A 22,671-nucleotide genomic window follows, 5' to 3' on the forward strand; every position below is an offset into this window, starting at 1 on the left:
GAAACCAAGATTGAATGATGGCTTCTATTAACTGGGTTTTATTGCTGGGTCGCTTCTGACTCACAAGTTTCTGTAATTGGCTCCATAGATTTTCCATTGGGTTAAGAAGGTCTGGGCTATTCCCAGGCAGTTCCAGCAGTGAAATAGGATTATCTTGGAACCCCAAACAAAAGTGGTGTTATTAGCCATCAAACCTCAAAAATACACTTTTCCCAAACGGTTTCCACAATTTTGGCCACTACTGTATAGTGGTGATTTCTTCCAACTGGACTTTTTCATCTGGGACAAAATAACAGTAAAATTTTTAGATAGTATCAAGCAAAAAAAAAAAAAAAGCATCAGGATGAACACAGAGCCAAGAAACAAGATTTCCTGCAGCCCTACTGACCTAAAGGATTTGGGTCAAAGTAAAAACAGCAGAGTTTTCATTCCAGCACAGATCTTGGATGCTTACGGTTTAAGACTGATAAGTTCTCTGAAATTCTCCACCACATTATTTCCAATCTGTTTCTCGGAGTCATGTTTAGCTTTTGTCCAAGTCATCTGGATCTTTTCTGGGATTGCTTCCCCTTCATCTTCCTCGTCGGAGTAAAGGCTCTCTAATCTTATGATCGAATGTCTGTCTTTTATCAGCTGAGCCTAGAAGAACAAATGGTGGGAAATGGTTGTTCTCCAAAGGACAGTGTCCCACTATTCCAATGGGAAATATTGTTGGGTTGTCTGCTTGGAGAATCACCGGTGGGACACAGATTGGAAGCAGTGGTGAAATCCTGAAAAAGAAGGCTTAAGAAGCCTTTTCTAAGGTAAGTAGAACAGCAGGGGGGGGTAAAGAGTTGTGTTGCACAATTTAGAGTTGCTAGAAAGCAGGATTTCCTGCTTTCTAGCGAATATAAATCACATGGCACAGCTGATTGTCGGAAATATCGGTTTGTCTGAACTGGTAGCATTTTTTTTCCTACCGGTTTACCCGAACCGGTACGAACCGGTAGCATTTCACTCCTGATTGGAAGTATCTTGGGATGAGCAAAATATCACGCATGATTGGTAGTGTAGCCAGGTCAGATAGACAGAATGTCATTTCAGCCAATGACCAATAAAAACACAATCAATAAAATGAACAACAGGCATTATTAGCAACCATTTGGCGGGCGAAGCTTACACCTATCGTGGCAACATTTTGCTAATTTTAGTGAACGATATTTATTTAAATAAAAGTGATGAGAGTGCCCTGGAAATTTAAATAAAAGAAGGGAATCGACTGAAGATGAATGTCCGTATAGAACTGGCAATACAGAAGAACTTGGGCTGTGTCCCAAAGGTGCTTTTTTCAAGCAGCGACTGGACTTCCTTGTTTTTCTTTGAAGGTGTTTTGCTTCTCATCCAAGACATTGAGAGCTGAAGAAGCTTCTTGGATGAGAAGCAAAAGGTCTTCAAAGAAAAACAAGAAAGTTCAGTTGCCTCTTGAAAAAGCACCTTTGGGACAACCATGACCTAGATGACTGAGAATCCCCATAGACATTTAAACACGAGCTGTAGTTTTTGTGGTAACCTTATCAACAGATCTCCTGTCTGGAGAATTAGTGCAGGGAAAGCGCCTCAGAGGGAGATCACAGCTGCGATATAAGGATATCTGCAAGAAGGACCTAAAGGCCCTGGGAATGGACATTAACAACTGGGAAACCTTGACCTCCAATCATTCAGCTTGGAGGCTAAAGACGCAGCATGGCCTTCTCCAATTCGAAGAGACACTTGTTTGGCAGGCTGAGGCAAAGGAGGCAGTCCCGGAACCAGCGAAATCTGGGGGCTGGGCAGGGGACAGAATGTATCTACCCTCAGTGTGGAAGGGATTGCCAGTCTCGAATTGGCCTTTTTAGTCACACCAGATGCTCTTTTAGGACCTCTTTCCAGAGCACGATACCATAGTCTCTTGAGACTGAAGGATGCCAATGATGATATCACAGAGGCAGGATTGAGTTTCATAGGGGGTACCAGGTCAGAGTGGCTTATTGTTATATATAATTTTGAACAAGGATTTACAACATCTCACAATGCAGGACTCTTCCATGGCTTGTCCTAGCTGTCTATAGAAAATCCTACAGCCTGTTCATTTTGCCATCCTTGCTTCAAACACAATCCCAACTGAAACCCAACTGATGGTCACCCCGCCATCATTTTGCAGTGGCGACTAGAAGACATACCTCCCTCTCTCTTTCTGTTTTGGTCAGCCGCATCTGCCTCAGCATTTGAGACCTCTGTTCCATCATCAAGGTCCGCTCGTAAGTGTAGGCTGAGATGTCACTGTTTTGCTAAAAGGAGGAAAAAGACCATGTTGGAACGAGGCTCGCAATCCATAGACCAACCCCTGAAGGACAGGAGAAGTCCATTACCATTTCCACCACTTCTACTTCAGCCTCGATGCGGAGGTGGTAAAGGAAGACCGCCAGGTCTTTCTTCATTTGGATGCTGTTGTCGTCCATCTGGGCCACGGTGAAAATTCGCATTTTGCACTTTCGCCAAACCTGCGGAGGCAAAAACTTTGTCCTCTCAGAAATGTTCAGTCCTCTCTGCCAGAGTTCAACTAACCTGGTAAAGCACGCTTTTATATAAGGGTTATCTGACAAGTTCATGCAACTGTGTGCTAATATATGCAGATCCATGAACGGCATGAGAGACGGTTTGGCCTAGTGGTTATGGCACCAGGCTAGAAAGCGAGAGACTGTGAGTTCAAGTCCCATCTTAGCCACTGTTGTGGCCCGCCAGCAGATCTGGCAGCAGATTCGGACAGTGAGGAGGTTTGGGAGGAACATGGGCCAGTCCTGGAGTCTGAGGAAGGCTCTGATGAGGGCTCTGCGTCGGAGGCAGAGATGGGGCCAGGGCCGTCTGACAGTTGTCAGCTGCCTTCAGAGTTGGACATCAGTGGGGCAGAAGAACAGCTGAAGCCTGTTCCCAGTGTGCGAATGTGCAGAGCAGCCAGAAGGGAACAGCTAAGGAACAAGGGCCAACTCAGGAGTAAAGGCACAGGTGGACGGTGAACGGCCCCTCCCATAGGGAATAAAGAGGAGCGAAAGAAGAATGGAGTTTGCAGGAGACAATTAGTTCAATTCATGAGAGTGAAGATCTGTTCCTGACTTCTTGACAAGTTGGATTAAATTATGGTTTTATTGTACTTGTTTCTTAACTTGTGTTTGCCACCCTGCGTCCTTCGGGAGAATGGCGGCATATAAATACATATAATAAATAAATAAATAATAAAGTATTGTCTGCTACAGAATGGCGTTTGGAAGATATCGGCCTGGCAGCTCTCCAAGCCCGATAAAGGTCTGTAGTTGTGAAATCTCTTGAAAGACTGTTGGCTGGGGCTTTGCTGGAGAGGAATTCCCTTTAAACTAAATAAAAGGGGTTTTATCGGGACGAGGAGTCGACTTTGTGCTTTTGGGAAGCCTAGGTCAAAACAGCCATGAAAGCCAGCTGGGTGTCTTAGGGCCAGTCATGCTCTCTCAGCCCAATTTACCTCACAGGATTGTTGCTGTGGGAAAAAGAGGAGGAGGGAGTTGTGGTTTGATATATTAGCTGCCTTGAGTTATTTATAAAAACAATAAAGGCAGGAAATAAAACCCTAAATAACTAAAATATACCTCTGGAAAGGCAAGTTTCTATATATCCTGTATGTATATTGTGTATGTAAGCAAAAACAAGACTACAAATTGATCAGCATTTGGTAAACAGCAATATTTCCATGCAATCCCTCTTTGTACAGGTGTGTGAGTCACAGATCACATATCGTTCCCAATTCCCCACCACGGGGTACTCACATCAATCATATGGACTGTGGGCCACACGGATGAGTAAGTCTGGTCACTTTATGTGGGATGGTGGGGGGGAATCACCAACTTCTCATTACAATAAAATGTAATAGAAATGTAACCCAAAATAATAACATACAAGTAGTACATGATCTCCTGTTCGAGCAGGGGGTTGGACTAGGAGACAGAAGAATTAGAAGCATTCTTACTTTATGCTGTTTGAGGAGAAACGGAAGCAGCATCAACATGCCTCCATCGTGCACGATCCACCACACGTCGATGTTCCCTTCATTGTAACGTTCATGATTGCTGGGATAGAAGGACACATTTTTTGGCACAAGCAAGGCGAGGTGGGCTGCCGTTGTGCAACGGACGGTGTCTGGAATTAAAAAGAGGAAAGACATTGTTGTGGAGAGTCAAATCTGGTTGGCTGCAGAACTGGGCTTTAATTCTATCTCACACTAGAAAACCCACTATGCATTGGTCATTGTTTTAGACATATTTCCTTACTAGCTGGACGACCGTGCTTCACTATGAAACTATGTGCTTGGGCTTGATAAACTGACACTTGCAGCCTGAAACTTAATGTAGAATGTGTAACTCTGTAGCATCAGAGTGTGTTAATATAATGCAACTGGCAGTTGGAACAGAGGGGGAGGGGGAGTAGAATTTCCCAGCCTGCAGCATCCATCGGTATTCATCTGGCCAGCATCCTGTCGGTGTATGAGAGAGTTGCGGGGTGTTTGGAAACTCAAACAGTATTTGCTGTATGAGCAAGAAGGAGACAGGAAGGAGACTGGGCGTGGCTTAACTCAACTGTTCTGTAGTAAAGCTGCTTGCTGCTGTGAAAGTAAAACTGAAAGTGAAACTCCTCTCCTCTGCTTGTGTTTTGCATTTGGAAGAGATTTCTTTTGAGGTGGGGAGCATCAGAGCGTGTTAATAATAATATAGGAAATATTAGGAAATATTAGGAAATATAGGAAATATTAATGCTCTGATGGTCATTTCGAAAAATCCTTTCTTAGTGAGCACCTAGAAGCCAAGAGGAACACACGTGGCAAATTTCAAGTTTGTAGGCTTTATGGTTCTGGAGATTTCATGATTAATATGTGAGTGGTTTTCGCTTTTATATATATAGAGAGAGGAACAGTATCACCGTGAATGGATGGGCAAAAATACAGTGGAACGAAGAGAGACTTCTGACTTCCTGCTGGCTTCCCCATTGTTCCTTGTAGGAAGCTAGTAGGTAGAATTGGAAATGATTGTCACTAATTGTGATAGTACAGTAACATTAAAGCAGCCACAACGTTGCCAAATTTCAATGCCATGGGGGGCATCCTCCTAGATTTTGGACACATTCTATAAATTAGCTCTTCTGAGATATGTTGATTTTAAAATGATTAACCATGTACCAATTTGTCCCACTGAAGATTACAATCAATCAAGATACGAGAGTGTTAATAGTATATGCAGTAGATACAATCCCTGATTGGTTGAGATTACTGGAAGAAGGATGGAACTGGAAGGAAACGGTAAGCACCAAGTCCCTGTTGAGTACAGAGTGACAAGTAGGTTGCACAAAGTTAAGAGGTAGGTATGAAGGACTGAAGAATTTTGGTGCATTGCCTCCAAACAAGCAGAACAAAAAACAGTACAGTTGGTAAACTTAACTAACATTTTAAAGACACAAAAATAACGTTGCATGAATTGCAAATTGACAATTGGCAAATTGACAAAGCTATTAATCAGGAAGAGTATCATCAGGAAGAAATATTTTGCACCTTGACTCTACCAGGAAAATCTAAGCAAAGTCCTTGACTGGAACCCCAAAGAAACTCTGATCTATCATTACAGTCAATCCATGTTGACAAATCTGAGTTACTCAAAATAATATCCTAATTTGATAAAATAGTAGTTTCCACAGTTCTTAAAAATAAAATTGTGAAAGTTCACATGAACTAATAATAACTGCCATGGGCTGAAAGTGAGAACAGCCCTTTGTGGATTTTAGTCATAATGTCCCAAGATCATTCTGTGTCCCATCGTTCCTTGAGAAATATAAAACTATTAAGAAATGATGAAATAAGAAAGAATACAGAAGACTTAGGAAGAATTCTACACACAGAAACTCTTTTTACAGGCAGATAATTTTTTTTTTAGTAAGATTATTAAAGTCCACCCAAATCAGAATTTTCATCAGAAGTCCTTGCAAATTCACAACAGTACCGAAGTCCTTCTTTTGAGCAGCAGAACAACCATATTTCGAATTCTAGTTAATTAATTTTAGACATTCTACTATTCACCATAGAAAACAATGCTTGAATCATGCTTGGGAAAGAAGGATGCTTTGAAGCAGTAGAAGGCGCAGTATTGTGGAATATAAGGAACAATGGGAAGTTAGAGAGCCTTGATAGTACAGTGGTTTAGTGCACCTTGTTATTAACACAGCTGCCTGCAATTTCTGCTGGTTCGAATCTCTCCAAGGCTCAAGGTTGACTCAGCCTTCCATCCTTTCTAAGGTAGGTGAAATGAGGACCCAGTTTGTGGGGGCAATAAGCTGACTTTGTATAAAATATACAAAAGAATGAAGGCTATTGCTTAACGCATTGTAAGCCGCCCTGAGTCTCCGGAGAAGGGCGGCATATAAATCAAATTTAAAAAAAAAAAAGTTAGATCAACTAGAGCAGCAAAACCTACATATAAAGTATGAACATGGAAGAAAGGAAATTAATTTCAATAAATGTAAATGGACTTAACTCAGCCGTTAAAAGAAGAAAGGTCTTTCATAAATTAGAGAAACTAAAATTTGATATAATCTGTCTACAAGAAGTACATTTTAAAAAACAATATGAACAATTATTGAATTATTTAAAAAATTGTTTTAAAATAATAGGGGTGTTTTAAATTGTTTGGGCCAAATTATTTAATGGGCTTTTATATTGTTTTTAAATTTTGTATTATGTGTGTTTTATCTTTTGGCTGTTCACCGCCCTGAGTCCTTCGGGAGTAGGGCGGTATATAAATTTAAACAACAACAACAACAACAACAACAACAACAACAACAACAACAACAACAACAATAACAATAACAATAATAATAATAATAATAATAATAATAATAATAATACAACCTAAACTTGGAAAAATTTTTACATCATTGCCACAATGGAGAAAGAAGGATGCTAACCAACATCCTTTGAACTTACCTATAAAGGTTTTCCAAGCTCTAGGATCTTCACTCTGCCTCCATCCATAGGGCCACCCCAAAACCACCGAGTTGTGCTTCATGCCCCCCAATCCACAGGACTGTATCAAGTGGGAAATGCCATCACGCACTTTGTTAGCCACAACAACTTGGCAAAATCCTTTGACCTTCTCAATCTCAATCATATTCTTGATGGTCTGGAAGACAACCATAGAGATCCAAGGGTCATCATTATGGGAAGCTGGCCAGAAGGCTATTAAAAACACAAAGATCTGATCCTTTTATCGATGATAAATCAAAACTGTGTTTTAGAAATACCTGTTGGCATCCACGTGACCACTGGTGCAGAGATTTTAAACCAATGTATTTTTTAAGAAGACTATTTAGTCACAATAAGGTGGGAAGAGACTTCTTGCAAGTATAACATTTAAATCATTTTTATCATTTCGATTTCATTCAGTTTTACATTCAATTTCAATCATTAAATATATTTCTCAAAAAAAATATATTGGTAAAAGTAAAAAAGATAAGAGATTAGAAAAGTGTTTGAGTAAAGATTTGAAGGAAAAAAGAGAACAAGATGAAATATATTGTTAATAATTAAAAATATTTAATTAAAAAGGGATTGGGGCTGCCTGAACTCCACAATGGAAAACATTAAATTGAAAATGAATACAGCAATAGAGAGAGATTAAGGAATCGGAAGGGTGGAGGAAGGAGAAAGAGGGATGGAAGAGTAGGGAGGAAGGAAAGGAAGGGAAAGTAGAGTAGGAGAGAAGGTAAGACAGGGAGGAAGAGAGGAGGAGAAAGAGAAGGGAAGGGAAAGTAGAGAAGAGAAGAAGAAGGCGGGGAAAGAAAGTTGGAAGGAGAAGAGGGAGAGGCTAGGTTTGAGGAGAAAGATTGCTGGACAATAAAAAAAAAAGATGAAGTGGAAGAAAGGCAGCTCTGAACAAACAAATATAAATATATTAAGAAAAAGAATGAATTGTTTAAGAATAAAAGAGGACAAATATGTATAAATAGTAAAGTTAGAATTTAGGGATAAATGAAGAAGATGTTTATGTATGCAAGTATAGAAATACTGAGGTATATTCAAAAAAAGGAAAGGGGGGGAAGACGATATTGACAAAAATTGTAATTGAGTAAAATGTATTTGAATTTGACTAATTGTGTAAGATAAGAAACGACCAACACTGTTCAAAAAAAAGAAAGAAAGAAAGAGGTGGGTGAAGTTGGGAGAGGAGAAAAGAAAAAAACCAATAAAACTTGTTTTATTAAAAAAAAAAAGTGGGAAGAGACTAATTGAATGCAGATTACACAAAGACCCTTCCTCAATGAAGTGAATTGTACTCATGATATTAGATTGTAGAACCTAGAACCGTGATGGCGAACCTATGCCACGCGTGCCACAAGTTGCACGTGGAGCCATATCGGTGGTCACGCGAGCGTTGCCCTAGTTCAGCTCCGGCACGCAAGTATATGCTGGTCAGCTGATTTTCGGGCCTTCTGGGCCCACCAGAAGTCAGCAAACAGGCTATTTCCAGCCTCTGAGAGCCTTCGGAGGGGGTGGGGAAGGCTGTTTTTGCCCTCTCCAGGCTCCAAGAAAGCCTCTGGAGCCTGGGGAGGGCGAAAAACGGGCCTACTGGGTACACTGTGCCATCGCATGCCAAAAACAGGGAAAGCGCAGGGGTGTCACCCATGCATGCGCGTGGGGGCAAGGCGTACTGAATTATGGGTGTGGGCACACGTGGGTATGACCCCCCCCTGTGCTCTTCCCGCTTTTGGCACACGAAGGCAAAAAGGTTAGCCATCACTGACCTAGAATAATAGAGCTGGAAGAAACCCTGGAGGTCTTCTTGTCCAATCTTGTCCAAGTAGGAGACCCTATGGACAAATGGCTGTCCAAATGAAGCAACCACAACTTCTGGAAGTATGCTGTTCCACTGAACGCTGTACAGGAGACCCTGTACCATTCCGGACAAAGGGCTGGCCAATGTCTTCTTAAAAACCTCCAGGGATGGACCATCCATAACTTCTGGAGGCAAGAGTTTCCATTGACTAATTGCTCTCACTGTCAGGAAATGTCTCCTTAGTTCTAGATTGGATCTCTCTTTAATGATCTTCCACTTCTTACCCTGCTCAGAGGTCCTTTGGAGAATAAATTGACCTCTCTTCTCTGTGACAGCTCCTTGAGTACTGAAAGACTGCTATCATATCACCCCTAGTCCTTCTCTTTGTTAGACTAAACATACTTCGTTCCCTCAATCATTCATTGCATGGTTAGCCTCCAATCCCCTAATCATCTTTGTTGCTCTTCTCTGCATTCTTTCCAGGGTCTCAAACATCATTTTTTGTCTCATGGTGACCAGAATTGGATGAAGTATTCCAAATGTGGTAGCAGAATCAATTAATAGAAGCTTGTTCCTGTTTGCCCTCTGAAATCATACCACAAATACTGTACCTGTGGCAGTTCCTAGATGAGCTTAAAATACTCAGTTTAGGGCAGTGGTGGGATTCAAGTAATTTAACAACCGGTTCTCTGCCCTAATGATTTCTTCCAACAACCAGTTTGCCAAACTGCTCAGAAAGTTAACAACCGGTTCTCCCGAAGTGGTGCGAACTGGCTGAATCCCACCACTGGCTTAGGGTATTAATAAATCTGGCTGCAGTAGCTTTGATAGTTCGTTTCTGACAAATAGAATAGAACAGTGGTTCTCAACCTTTGGGTCGGGACCTCTTTGTACCCTTTCACAGGGGTCGCCTAAGACCATCAGAAAACACATATTTTCAATGGTTTTAGGAATAATTTTATGGTTGGGGGTCACCACGACATGAGGAACTGTATTAAAGGGTCACAGCATTAGGAAGGTTGAGACCCACTAGAATAGAATAACAGAGACCTTGGAGGTCTTCTAGTCCAACCCCCTGCTTAGGCAGGAAACCCTACACCACTTCAGACAAATAGTTATCCAACATCTTCTTAAAAACTTCCAATATTGGAGCATTCACAACTTCTGCAGGCAAGTTGTTCCACTGATTAATTGTTCTGTCAGGAAATTTCTCCTCAGTTCTAAGTTGCTTCTCTCCTTGATTAGTTTCCACCTATTGTTTCTTGTCCTGCCCTCAGGTGCTTTGGAGAATAGCTTGATTCCCTCTTGTTTGTGGCAGCTCCTGCCACATAAAAAACTATATATCCCCCCAATTAATCAGTTAACATGTATCCAACCTAAAGTAACATTTAAAACAAAAATAAACATGTCTTTAACCAATGACATCTTGCTTTCATCGCAGCAACACAAAATTTAGCTCCTGCAACCCATCATGAATGGTTTGAAATCCTGGACTTCCGGTTTGCCTCTTGCCGCCGCCAGACGATCCCTTCGGATCGCCGCCCCATTGCCTGTAAAGAGCCGCCTTTACAACTGAAAGGCGGCTCGAAAAAACTCCATTTCCATGTGGAAATGGAGACAGAGCCGGCGGGGGCAGGTAGAGCTCTCTGCATAGCCCCAAAAGTTTTTTTTTACTTTTGGGGACGAAGCAGACGAAGCTCCCTATTTCCCCCGCCGCTGCTCCGGGCTTTGGAAGACCTCTGCCCATGCAGAGCTAGGCGACAAGAACAAGCCTACAAAAATTAACAGAACAATTAAAAAGGATATGAGCTGGACCTGTGACCCTGAATCGCAAGTATTTTATTCATTTTACAACAGTTATTGAAGAAGGAAAGGGAAAAGAAAAAAAAGAATTTTTAAAAAATGGCGACTGCTTGAGAAGGGGCTGAAAGGGAGAGTCCTTCCATTTCCCATTAAGATACAAAGTAGCGGAATAAATACTTTTGGCTACACTTAAGATAAAGCTCTATTTTTGTGTTTTTCTCTTCCTGGAGATCTGATATTGATCTTGGTTGGAAAGAAGTCCTTTTTTTCTTCTTTGCCTCTCTCTCTCTCTTTTTTTTTTTTAAAAAATAGTTTGTCTGTGTGGAAATATGGCATTAAAGCTTGCAAAGCCGGACAAACAAGCTGTGCGGGGGGATTCCCCCATTAATAAATTAGGTGAACAAGTTTTAAAGCTCCAGTCTCAGAAAACTGATTTTAATATAATTGAATTTCTTTTGGAGGAGATTGTAAGAAGGGATGAGATTGTGAATCAGAACTTTGAAAAATTTAAGCAGGAAATTAAAGAATTAGTGCAATTAAAGTTTGATACTTTGGACCGAAAGATTATAAAAATGGCTAATGGCTTTTCAGAATTTATGATCAAGTTGGATGCAAATACTAACTTATTAGAGTCTAAAGTGGAAGAAATTGAGGACAATTTGGACAATAGAATACAAAAAATTGAAAATGATTTGACAAACACTCAAGACAATAGCTCAGAAGAAAAACCTAAAATGGAGGCTGATCAAAAGACTTGTAATGCAGAAAACATGCAACAACGGATTGAAAGAGAAGTTTTAATGATGCAATATAATTTTACTGAATATGCGATTAGACTGAGAGGATTGCAGGAAAATAACAGAGTTGATTTAAGGAAAATATCTTCTGAAATTCTGGCTGGGATCTTAAAGGTCCAACCTGAGGAAGTATTTTGTAGGATCGATAGAGTTTATAGAATAAACTCCTGGATTGCAAAGCAAAGGCAATTGCCTAGAGATGTGGTGATTTATTTTACAGAAAAAGAAATTAGAAATAATATTGTGCAAAATTCCTTCAACTCTACTTTGCAATTGTTTGGAAGAAAGATTTGGATTTACAAAGAGCTCCCGCCCAAGATGTTATTGGAAAGGAAGAAATTTGGTTTTCTGGTGACTGAGCTAAAAAAAAGAAATATTCTATTCAGGTGGGATGCCCCAGTTGGTATAATATTGAGATATCAAGGAGAAAGATACCAACTAAATACTGTTGAAAAAGCGAAAGAATTTTATCAAAAATTTTTGAAAATGAACTTAACATCTTTAGGCACAATACAGGATAAGCAGAAGGAGTTGGAAATAAAGGGAAAACATCGAATTACAGAGGCTGTGGTGGACAAATTGCCTTTGGATTCTTTAGACACCTCAACTGGATTATCTACAAATATGAGAGAAGTGGCATCGGACTCTAACGTGATGATTCATCAAGTCACAGACAAGTATGGAGCAAAAAAGAAATATGAGACACAAAAACAAAACCAACAAGATCAAGTTATAAAGCAGAATGAAAACCGATCAGTTGATATACAACTTGTAGAAAGGAAACTAGGATGGAGATCAAACCCACAAAAAGAAAAGAAAAAAAGAAATAGGTCTCATAAAAATAAAAACTTCTAAATTATGCAACAGTGAAGCCAGTTATTTTTTTTTAAAAAAATGAATGAATATATGAAAAGATAGTTGAGGCGAAGTATTGGTTAATATTATCCTGAGGAGAGTGACAGACCTCTGCAATGCCGTAATTTTAGGATGTGAAAAGAGCCTTAAATTGTTGAATTGGAATTATCTATTTTGGATTTTTTTTTATTATTGATAAATATATTATATTCATCTTGAGCTATAAAGCAAGAGAGCTATGCTGGGGCATGCAGAAGATCTGGTTGTCACCCAACATGATGATGGGAATTAATAATCCTGATGAAAGCCACAATTACAACTATATGGAATATAATTATAATGTCACTCGGGCGGTTGTTTTTTTTCTTTTATATACATATGAGGATATTCATTACTGATGGGGGCAGATAATGACGGAGGATTTTGAACAAACTGTTGCACCAGGATGTTTTGTTACCCTAATATGGATGATGGAGTCAACAATCCAGTGGAAAGATATCAAAGAAGATATTATATGGATTATAAATTTAAAGTCATTGATTTTTTCTATATAACGGAATATATTTTTTTTAGCAGGGTGGGCAGTGGTTTAAAGATATTAAGAATTGTTGTGCATGGCAATTTTGTAGGAAAGTGGGTGGAAATAGGTTAGTTTACTGATTGTTTAGTTTAAGAAAAGGGATGTTTAAGTGATATATTTAGGGGAGTGGAGAAAATGGATAGAGTTGAATAAATGTTAAATTAGGATTTATGGGGAAGGCTGCTTTGAAATGTTATATTAATATACACAAAAGATTAAATGTTAAAGTAGGATTTATTATATAGTTTTAAAGTGGAAGGTTGTTTTGAAATGTTGTAATAATATACAGATAAAAGTATGGGGGAGGAGAAAAAGGGCAGATTATTGCTAAATTGGGAGTTATAATAATATTATGTTAAATTAGAAGTTTTTATACAATGTTATAGTTGAATGTTTTTTTTGAAATGTATGGTAAAAGGGGGAAGTAATAATATTAATAATATTATTAGTAAGTAAGGGTCAGTATTTAGAGGAGGGAGTAAGAGGATGGTAAAATATTATATAATCTGTTATGAATTAGGTTTTTGTTGTGAAGAAGTCTCAGGGGGGGATGGGTGGTGAGGGGGGGTTAGGGAGGAGGGGGGGAGAAAAATGGGGGGAAAATTTGTATTTGAAAACTTTTTCAATAAAAAAATGAATGGTTTGAAATCCTGAAAGAGAAGTTCATATAAAATTTAAGATGGTGGTTGGTTGATCTGCCACTGAATTTTCGTTTTGGTGGAGCGAAGCGTTGCGTGGTAAACATTTTGGTCCAAGATTCCAGAAGACAGAATCCTTCACACCTGCTTCCGCCAAGCCTCACCTGTTCAGCCGCCTGAGCTTCTCCATAGCTTTCCAGAAAGTTGCCTTGAATGGCAGTTCCTACAATGGTCAACCCTTTCCCGGCTTTCAGTTGTGACGCGAATGTCAAGAGTCTGGGGTATTTCACATGCAAATCCTCATCCAGCTTCAGCAACACCAACAGTTGGGGTCTAAGAAGGAAGAAAAGGAAGCGGATTTTGAGAGACAGGGGTCATGCCCTCCAACAACAAACTGGAATAAATTAAGACGCTCTGCAGAGGACTGGCCCTTCTGGCTGTTCCCAAGAGACTTTTATAGCTACTTCAGTGTTTTGCCCCCGGCTCATTTTGGCTCGTTGCAATTTGTTTCACGCAAAAGGTTCGGTCAAAGCCAAATCCAATGCAAAGAGGGCACTGGTTTGATTTTTAAGTACCACGAAAGGCATCAGATTTGTGCTGCAAATATTCTGTGATTCAGCCAATCCCCTTTCCAGACTTATATTCTTGTGACTTCAGAGTATCTCGAAGTTTAGCAACTGAGGAAAAATCGGCCCTCAAAGAGAAGTTGACTATATAATTTTGAATCACAGAGAAGCGGTGACAAAGTCAGGAATGCATTGACTTCCCCATGTGGGGGAGGGGGGACGGACAAAAAACCTACACAAAATTTACATTAAAATTGAAAGAACCCACCTCCAGTTCTTGGTATGGGGAGGACCTTCTTCCAATCTCAGCAGAGCGTACCGGGCAGCGCTTAGAGAGAGGCCCCGAATCCCATCGCCCCATTCCTTCTCTGCCCTAGTAAAAAAGAGAGCATCAGAATTGTAGCAGAAGAAGAGCAGGCAGAGCTGGAGGGTGGCGTTAAATGCGTTATCAGCTTAGAGTCATGACATTGCCACAAACAGTCCAAGTTTAAGCTCTCCTGAATTCCAAAGACGCTTCTCTGCAGCCAATTTAGTACTCAACTTTAGCTGACCAGATTCTTGTGTTTAGGTTTGAATAAATCTATACTTCAAACGTAAGATTATTCTGATCCTTTGCTCCTGTCAATTCAGGACACTATTCTTTTTCAGAGATCCAGTACAGGTGATATTCCTCAATTTATAATTGGTCACTTAGTAACCATTCAAAATTCTGATCTACCTACCTTGGGAGTTCTAATGTTTCAAAGTTCTTATATGCTAGCTCCTCCTCCCGCCATAGACACATTATTTCCAGGGAAGCCCCAATTAAAGCAAATGTCTTCTTCACACCCCCATCAATGCTGACAGGGCAAGCTACTATATATATAGAAGAAGCAAATCCTACACTCGCTCACACTGATGATGTTAGATAGTTAAGTCATGAAATGCTTTCTGCAAGAGAAGAAGCAAGTTCAGACAGCACCAAGGACTTCACAAGTGTCTTGCTGTCTAGATATAAGTCTTAGAATGCCCTTTTGCTGGCAACACCTTGGAGTTTCAAAATGTCTAGACCAGAGGTGTCCAACCTTGGCAACTTTAAAACCTGCGGACTTCAATTCCCTGTTGGCTGGGGAATTCTAAAAGGTGAAGTCCACAAGCCTTAAAATTGCCAAGGTTGGACATCCATGGTCTAGATGGGATCAGTTGGGGCTTAAATGCCCAGTTTTACAATTTTATTCCTCCATCTACCTTAAATCAATAGCAATAGCACTTAGACTTATATACCGCTTCATAGTGCTTTTACAGCCCTCTCTAAGCGGAGTCAGCATATCCAACAATCTGGGTCCTCATTTTACTGAACTCGGAAGGATAGAAGGCTGAGTCAACCTTGAGCTGGTCAGGATCGAACTGCTGACAATGGGCAGAATTAGTCTGCAATACAGCATTCTAACCACTGCACCACCACAGCTTCCTTCCTTTACCTTGTTTCCCTTCCTTCCTTCCTTCCTTCCTTCCTTTCCTTCCTTCCTTCCTTCCTTCCTTCCTTCCCAAGCAATAGCACTTAGACATATATATGACTTCAGAGTGCTTTTACAGCCCGCTCTAAGCGGTTTTACAGAGTCAGCCTATTGACCCCAACAATCTGGGTCCTCATTTTTACCGACCTCGGAAGGATGGAAGGCTGAGTCAACCTTGAGCTGGTGAGATTTGAACTGAAGTAGCCCGCAATGCTGCACTCTAACAACTGTGCCACTGTGGCTCTTACTTCCAAATTACTTTCCTTATAAATTTGCTTACCCTTGATACTCTATGTACTTGTAGATCATGCCGGCAATGAGCATGGCCACTAAAGCGTAATACCAAGAGGAGATGAACATCAGGGCAAGGCAGATACTCATCCCTAAGAAGGAGAGAGTCCTAAGAAAACAAAACTCAAAATGTTATTAGGTTATGATAGGGCTGGTTCCATGCATACAAGCATTTCTTGAAGAAGGACAGCTAGAAGGATGAAAAGGTTCCAGAGAACCTGTGTTTGGTGATTTTGCAGTCTGTGTTTGGTGAGTTTGCAAGATTTTGCAGTCTCTGCAACAGTTTATTTACGCATTCAGGTTGCAGATATTATCAATATGACACAATAAGGTACAAAACCAGGCTAGAAAAGCATAATAGGCTAAGAGACATTTTCCAAGCACTTCTGGTTTCACAAATTCTCAAGTGTTTTGGGCTTTTGACTCATAACATCTCATGATCATGAAGACAATTTCATTTTATTTTTTAATTTTTAAAATATTTTTTTAACAAACGTATCAATGCGTGAACAGCGTGGCACCTGGGTGTCATACATTCTTAATACAAATAAAACTAATAGAATTAATCATATTACATTCCATCAACTTATATATTTCTAATAATGATACACGTTTATATTAAGTTGCAATCTGTTATTATTCAATTATTCCATGCTTTCTCTTATCAGTGCTTTTATTTTATTATACAAAAGTGTATACATTAATATTCCTCCTTCTCTTATTTCTATCTCTTATTCTAACTTTTAATCATGTCACCCTTTATTATAAGACCTTTTCTTTCTATCCTACCTAACTTCTAATCATGTCACCTGCCTTAAAAAAAAAGAAAAGAAGGAGAGAGAAAAGGAAAAGCAAGCTAGAACAACAACAAAAAAGAGAAATAATCTATCCATCATCTCTTGCCCGCTTCAATACTTTAATTGCTATGTTTTTTTTTGGCTTGCCTCCCATATTCCGCTCTTGGATCTTTATCTCTGTCATCTGCTTCTTGGCTGTTCAATCTAGGTATTTTTCTCACCTCTACCAGACTCTTCTGTTGCCTAGTTTCCAAAATTTCTGCCCAGGCTCCTATCTCCCTTTCAAAAGTATCTTCCAACTCTCTTAATATATTTCCCCCTGATTTAATTCATCAGTCACTGTTATTTTCATTGTAGTCTCCTCTTTGTCTTCTTCTTCCTCCATTTTTACTATTGACTCCTCCCTTTCCTGGGCAATTTTAGAAGCAACTCTCCTCCTAGCTTATTTACTCAGAAAAAACCACAACCTCTTACCAGTGGTAATACTTAAATCTGGGACGCCAGTTTGGAGTTCTTAAGAGAGTCTGCACCGCACAGGCCAGGTTGACAAACAGGTAACACATTAGGAAAAACCTTATTTGGGGTGGCAAAGAGGAAGAAAGAGGGGAGAGGATCAGTGCATGAAAGTTGGCAGTTGCCCATTTCTTCATTCTGAATTTCATTTGAACATCTTTTTGCTTTCTGGGGCATCTTATTGCAGCAACTCTGCTGTGCACAATTTGCAAGCCAGGATTTCCGCAGGGTGTAGTCAGAAATGCCAAGATGGCAATACCAGCGCAATGAAAGCTCCACTCATTTTCCATGCGTGATGCACTTAAAGAAACCCAACCTAGTCTCAACTGCATCTTTGTGGTGCCATCTTGACTTTTATGAACATACCCTGCAGATGTTCCTGACTTGCCGTGAAAATGCAGGAAAGGAAACAGAACAGAAGAATGAAAAAGTCTTCTAAGTTACCAAATATTAGACTTGCTCGAAGACTGTCCCGGCAATAATGTGTAATAACGACATGAGAAATAACTGCAGTAATAGACAAGCTTCCATGGGTTTAACAATGATGTATCAGAATCAACGCTAGGTGGCAGTCGAAAATTGTCTTCTGCAATAGGGCCCCAAAAGAATAAAAATACGCACTTCTTATTTTGACCGCAACATTTTGTGGTACTTTTAAAGTGTATCCCAGGAAACACTCAGAAATGTACTGAGAATGTCCCTAGTTGTTTCTTTAATATAACTGATGTTCCGCTGCAATTGGGCAGCCACTAGACCAAGTGACTCAGAGCAGCCTATGTGCCACAGATATTAAGTAATATTTGTCTTTAATAAAGCAAAATCTAGTAATAAGGTCTGAAATCTCACAAGGCTGACAGATCTCACGAACATCAGAGTTCTGGCATGAGCTGTTGAGAGACTTTGTGTGAGAAGGTTGACATCTAATGAAATGTCGGCCTTCACTCAAGTTCTCAGTCATTTTTAAATTCCAGGTTTTATTTGTTTTAAGTTGCTGGCACCAAAAAGTTTCTTAGTGTTTATATCAAGTTTCTTCAGCCTAGATTCCTCCAGGTGCATGAGTTCAAGCCTTATAATTCCTTCTCCATAGGAGCAGAAATGATAAAGAATGAGCAATCTTCTAGATGTCTATGGAGATTCTCAGTCATCTAAGTCCGTGATGGCGAACCTATGGCACACGTGCCACAGGTGGCATGCATAGCCATATCAGTGGGAATGAGAGCTCAGCTCCGGCGCGGCCTTCTGGGCCCACCAGAAGTAGGGAAACAGGCTGTTTCCTGCCTCTGGAGGGCCTCGGGGGGTGGTGGGGAAGGCCCGTTTTTTGCTGTCCCCAGCCTCCAGAGCCTTTCTAGGAGTCTGGGGAGGGCAAAAATGGCCTTCCCCACCCCCCGGAGGCCAGAAACGGCCCATTTGCCAACTTCCGGTGGGACAGGAAGTTGGCAAACGGGCCGTTTTCGGCCTCTGGAGGGCCTCCAGGGGGTGGGGAAGGCTGTTTTCGCCCTCCCCAGACTCCTAGAAAGGCTCTGGAGCCAGGTGAGAGAGAAAAATGAGCCTACTGGGCCATTGCGTGCCGGGAGCGGGGTGGGGGGTTTCGCACGCGCATGCATGGGGAGCATAGAATTATGGATGTGGGCACGCATGCACGTGACACCCCCCCCACTTCCCCCCTCCTGGCACGCGATGGCAAAAAGGTTAGACATCACTGATCTAAGTCATGGTTGTCTCAAAAGTGCTTTTCCACTGAACTTTGTATTTTTTTTTTTTTATTCAAGCAAAAAAACAACAAGAAAATCCCATTGCCTTTGGAAAAGCACCTTTGGGAGCCATCTTCTACAGTAGTGGCCAAAATTGTGGAAACCGTTTGGGAAAAGTGTATTTTTGAGGTTTGATGGCTAATAACACCACTTTTGTTTGGAGTTTCAAGATAATCCTATTCCACTGCTGGAATGGCCTGGGAATAGCCCAGAGCTTCACCCAATTGAAAATCTATGGAGCCAACTAAAGAAACTGGTTAGTCAGAAGCGACCCAGCAATAAAACCCAGTTAATAGAAGCCATCCTTCAATCTTGGTTTCACATTAGAACAGCTGCAGAACTAAAAGACTTGGTTCACTCCATGGGAAGTCATTGTAAGGCCGTAATTCATGCTAAAGGTTACCCAACTAAGGATTAACTGACATGATCATTTTTGTATATCTCGTTTTTTCTACGTGTTTCACTTTTCTTCTTTATACTGTAACTGCTATTCTAATAGCAAATCCTTCATAAAAGTTATTGCATGACATTCTTGATTAAATTCTCTTTCCGTTGATATATAATTTTATGGTGCTACTCTAAAAAAAAAAAAAAAGTGGTGTTATTAGCTAGTTTTAGAAAATACACCTTTTCCAAAAGTTTTCCACAATTTTGGCCACTACTGTAGGTATCTTCTAGAAGTTGGGAACTTGAACTCTCACCAATGGTCTGGTAGCATATTCTCATCTTTAATTCCCATCCTATTCCAAAAATTTAAACTACATCACCCCATAAAAACATTCGGAGCTGCTCCAAGAGTGGAAAAAAAAAGAGAGGCTATCTCAACCTCTTCCATATCCACTTCTCCGGGACAAACTTTCAAAATTTTCAACTCGGCTCAAAAGGAAAAGACTTCCATGGAATTACAAAGCTGGAATATCATGGTGTGCTTTGTCAGAAGGCCAAAAAGTCCCCACTACACAGTGGTGGGTTTCAAATTTTTTTACTGTGGGTTCTGTGGGTGTGGCTTGGTGGGCGTGGCATGGCTTGGTGGGCGTGGCAGGGGAAGGATACTGTAAAATCTCCATTCCCACCCCACTCCAGGGGAAGGTTACTGCAAAATCTCAATTCCCTCTCGATCAGCTGGGACTCAGGAGGCAGAGAATAGATGGGGGGGCAGTCAGAGGTGGTATTTACCGGTTCTCTGAACTACTCAAAATTTTCACTACCGGTTCTCCAAAACTGGTCAGAACCTGCTGAAACCCATCTCTGCCCCTACATCAGGGGTCGGCAACCTTAAACACTCAAAGAGCCATTTGGACCCGTTTCCCACAGAAAATAAAACACCGGGAGCCACAAAACCCTTCCTGTGCCTGACTATTTCTTGAGCGGCCACAAAACTAGCATATATAGTTGAATTAAACATTCTATTTTCTTTTGAAACTTTTCTTTTCATGGATTTATCCATGGTTGGCCTATCGGGGGTTGAAAAGCTCAATAAATCACGTGCCGGCGGGTGTCTCACATTGGCGGTTGTGACGCATATATTGAGTGACAGGGAGCCGCAGAAGAGGGGTGAAAGAGCCACATGTGGCTCCAGAGCCGCAGGTTGCTGACCCCTGCCCTACATCTAAAAACCAACATCTTGCAAACTTACATAGAGAGAATTGGGGCCACCATATCAAGGGAGGCAATTAGAATGCCAAGCTCTGCTATCAGGGCTGTGAGCAAAAGAGCCCAAGTTGGTTCTCCATTCGCCTTTCCGTGGCCAAACACCTGTTTTCAAAAAAAAAGGGGGGGGGTAGGGGGAGGAGGGAGAAACAGAGACTGAAGAACAAAAATATTTTGTATGTCATCCTTTCATGATGAGTCACTTGAGCACTTGAGCTCATAAGGAACTGGTTGGGTTCATCTCCCATTTGGTCAAAACAGTTGCTTCCACCTCACTTCTGAGAGAACCATCTGTGTTCTCTATTCTTCATTTGGTACCTCAGGCAGATGAGGATTAGTTTCATACTCAAGAGTATGACAACTTCCCTTGGCTTCAGTTTCAGATGTTCTTGTCTCACAGCCTTTAGCTCAGCCTCAATGAGAACCTAGTCTAGCAAAGCCACATAAACTCGGCATATGGTGCTGATGTTTTGACAGAAAATCCATCCAAATTACTGATTTCCAAGAGATCAGCATCTGTCTCCAATCACACAATGACTTCCAACATCGAACTATAATATTTTTCCTTTTTTTTCCCCAGCCAGTTTAAGCATATCTGGGAGTCAGGGCAAGTACTGGAAATTAAGTTCAGAGTTAAAGATGTTGTAAGTCAGACGGTCACAAACTGTATTAGAACCTATAACAGCTTCATGGAGATTGACGTTGAAGTGCCTTCAAGTCAGAATTGTCCCAGAGGTGCTTTTTCAGGAGGCAACTGGACTTTTTTCTTTGAAGACCTTTAGCTTCTCATCCAAGAAGCTTCTTCAGCTCTGAAGAAATGGGGAATGGAAGGATTTGTATTCCTTGCAGATAGCTGGTCATTTGCATCCTTTTAGAGGGTCGTTGAAGGACTTGGAGGTTTATCTGTTTCCTCAGGGTCACCTGAGTGGTCCTCCTGGTTCCTAGAGGCTGCAATTTTTCTCTGGAAATCCATTCCTACTCCTACATTCAAAGGGTGTCCATCCCAAACTGTATAGCTAATAGTACCTTTGGGACAACCTTGACTGGATGACTGAGAATCTCTACAGACTTTTCGCCATACAATTTGGGATGAACACCCTTCGAATGGTCTGAGAGTAGGAGTGGATTTCCAGAGAGAAAAAATGCAGACTTGTTGTGACTCCGACCCCCTAGCCTGTCTTATCGGAGGGAGAAGTCTCCGAAAGTGAAGGAGAGAAGTTGGCCAGGCCTCCCTCTCCAGGACCCTCCTCTCTGGCAATGCCTCAGGTGTCTCCCGAAGGAGAAGAGATTGGCCAGGAGCCAGGTATCGCCGAGCAGTTGCAGTCGGACAGTGACGAAGATAAGTCTTGGCTGGATCCACGCCAGCGTCGGAGAGACAAGCGCACACAGCAGAAAAGGAGATTAAGCTGAGTCACTGGACCACACCCCACAGGGGATAAAAGGGGGTGTGGTGGCCATTCAGGCTCTGTGACGGACAAAACTAAACAACTAGCGAGTCGCATTGTATCTCTGAAACTACGTTATCTGCCTGCCTTGGATTTAATACGGACTGGACTTGACAATTCTGTGGCTTTGTGTATTTGTTTTGGTTCTCTGTGGGTAAAGTTCTTGGCAAGCAGCTACTGGGTTGCTGCCAATCCTGTTATCGAAGGAATTTATTGTCTGCAAGTTTTATTTAACTCCTGGCTGACTGTTTGTGTGCGTGTGTGAGACGGGGACAGAACAAGACTATAGGAACTAGGAGCACCACTCAGATGACCCTGAGGACACAGATAAACCTCCAAGTGCTTCAACGACGCTCTAAAAGGATGCAAATGACCAGCTGTCTGCAAGGAATATCAATCCGTCCCTTCCCCACCATCCTGTCAGAGCTGAAGAAGCTTCTTGGATGAGAAGCGAAACGTCTTCAAAAGAAAAAACAAGGAAGCCCAGTTGCCTCCTGAAAAAAGCACCTTGGGAACAACCATGACCTGGAGGACTGAGAATTTCTACAGACTTCAACACAGAAATATATGACCTTGCAAAATCTGTATGTGATGTCTAGTTACAAAATTAATTTGGTTCAGAGGAATGGCA

At 41.1% G+C, this 22,671-nt stretch overlaps 1 protein-coding gene across 1 annotated transcript in view; it reads right to left on the reverse strand.

Moving 5' to 3' along the window:
* SLC12A4 (solute carrier family 12 member 4) overlaps positions 1 to 22,671 on the reverse strand; it is an 83,313-nt gene that overhangs the window by 4,191 nt on the left and 56,451 nt on the right. Inside the window, exons 13-22 of the mRNA XM_034425432.3 lie at positions 20,582 to 20,700; positions 17,156 to 17,254; positions 15,874 to 15,993; positions 14,366 to 14,470; positions 13,696 to 13,864; positions 7,010 to 7,205; positions 4,013 to 4,182; positions 2,388 to 2,519; positions 2,199 to 2,306; positions 455 to 639 (exon numbers count right to left, since the gene is read on the reverse strand). Of these exons, the coding sequence (XP_034281323.1) occupies positions 455 to 639; positions 2,199 to 2,306; positions 2,388 to 2,519; positions 4,013 to 4,182; positions 7,010 to 7,205; positions 13,696 to 13,864; positions 14,366 to 14,470; positions 15,874 to 15,993; positions 17,156 to 17,254; positions 20,582 to 20,700 (1,403 nt within the window). The remainder of the gene's footprint in view (positions 1 to 454; positions 640 to 2,198; positions 2,307 to 2,387; positions 2,520 to 4,012; positions 4,183 to 7,009; positions 7,206 to 13,695; positions 13,865 to 14,365; positions 14,471 to 15,873; positions 15,994 to 17,155; positions 17,255 to 20,581; positions 20,701 to 22,671) is intronic.

The sequence above is a fragment of the Pantherophis guttatus genome, chromosome 11 (genome assembly GCF_059756535.1).
Source record: "Pantherophis guttatus breed Tessera chromosome 11, ASM5975653v1, whole genome shotgun sequence".
In the NCBI taxonomy this organism is placed as follows: domain Eukaryota; kingdom Metazoa; phylum Chordata; class Lepidosauria; order Squamata; family Colubridae; genus Pantherophis; species Pantherophis guttatus.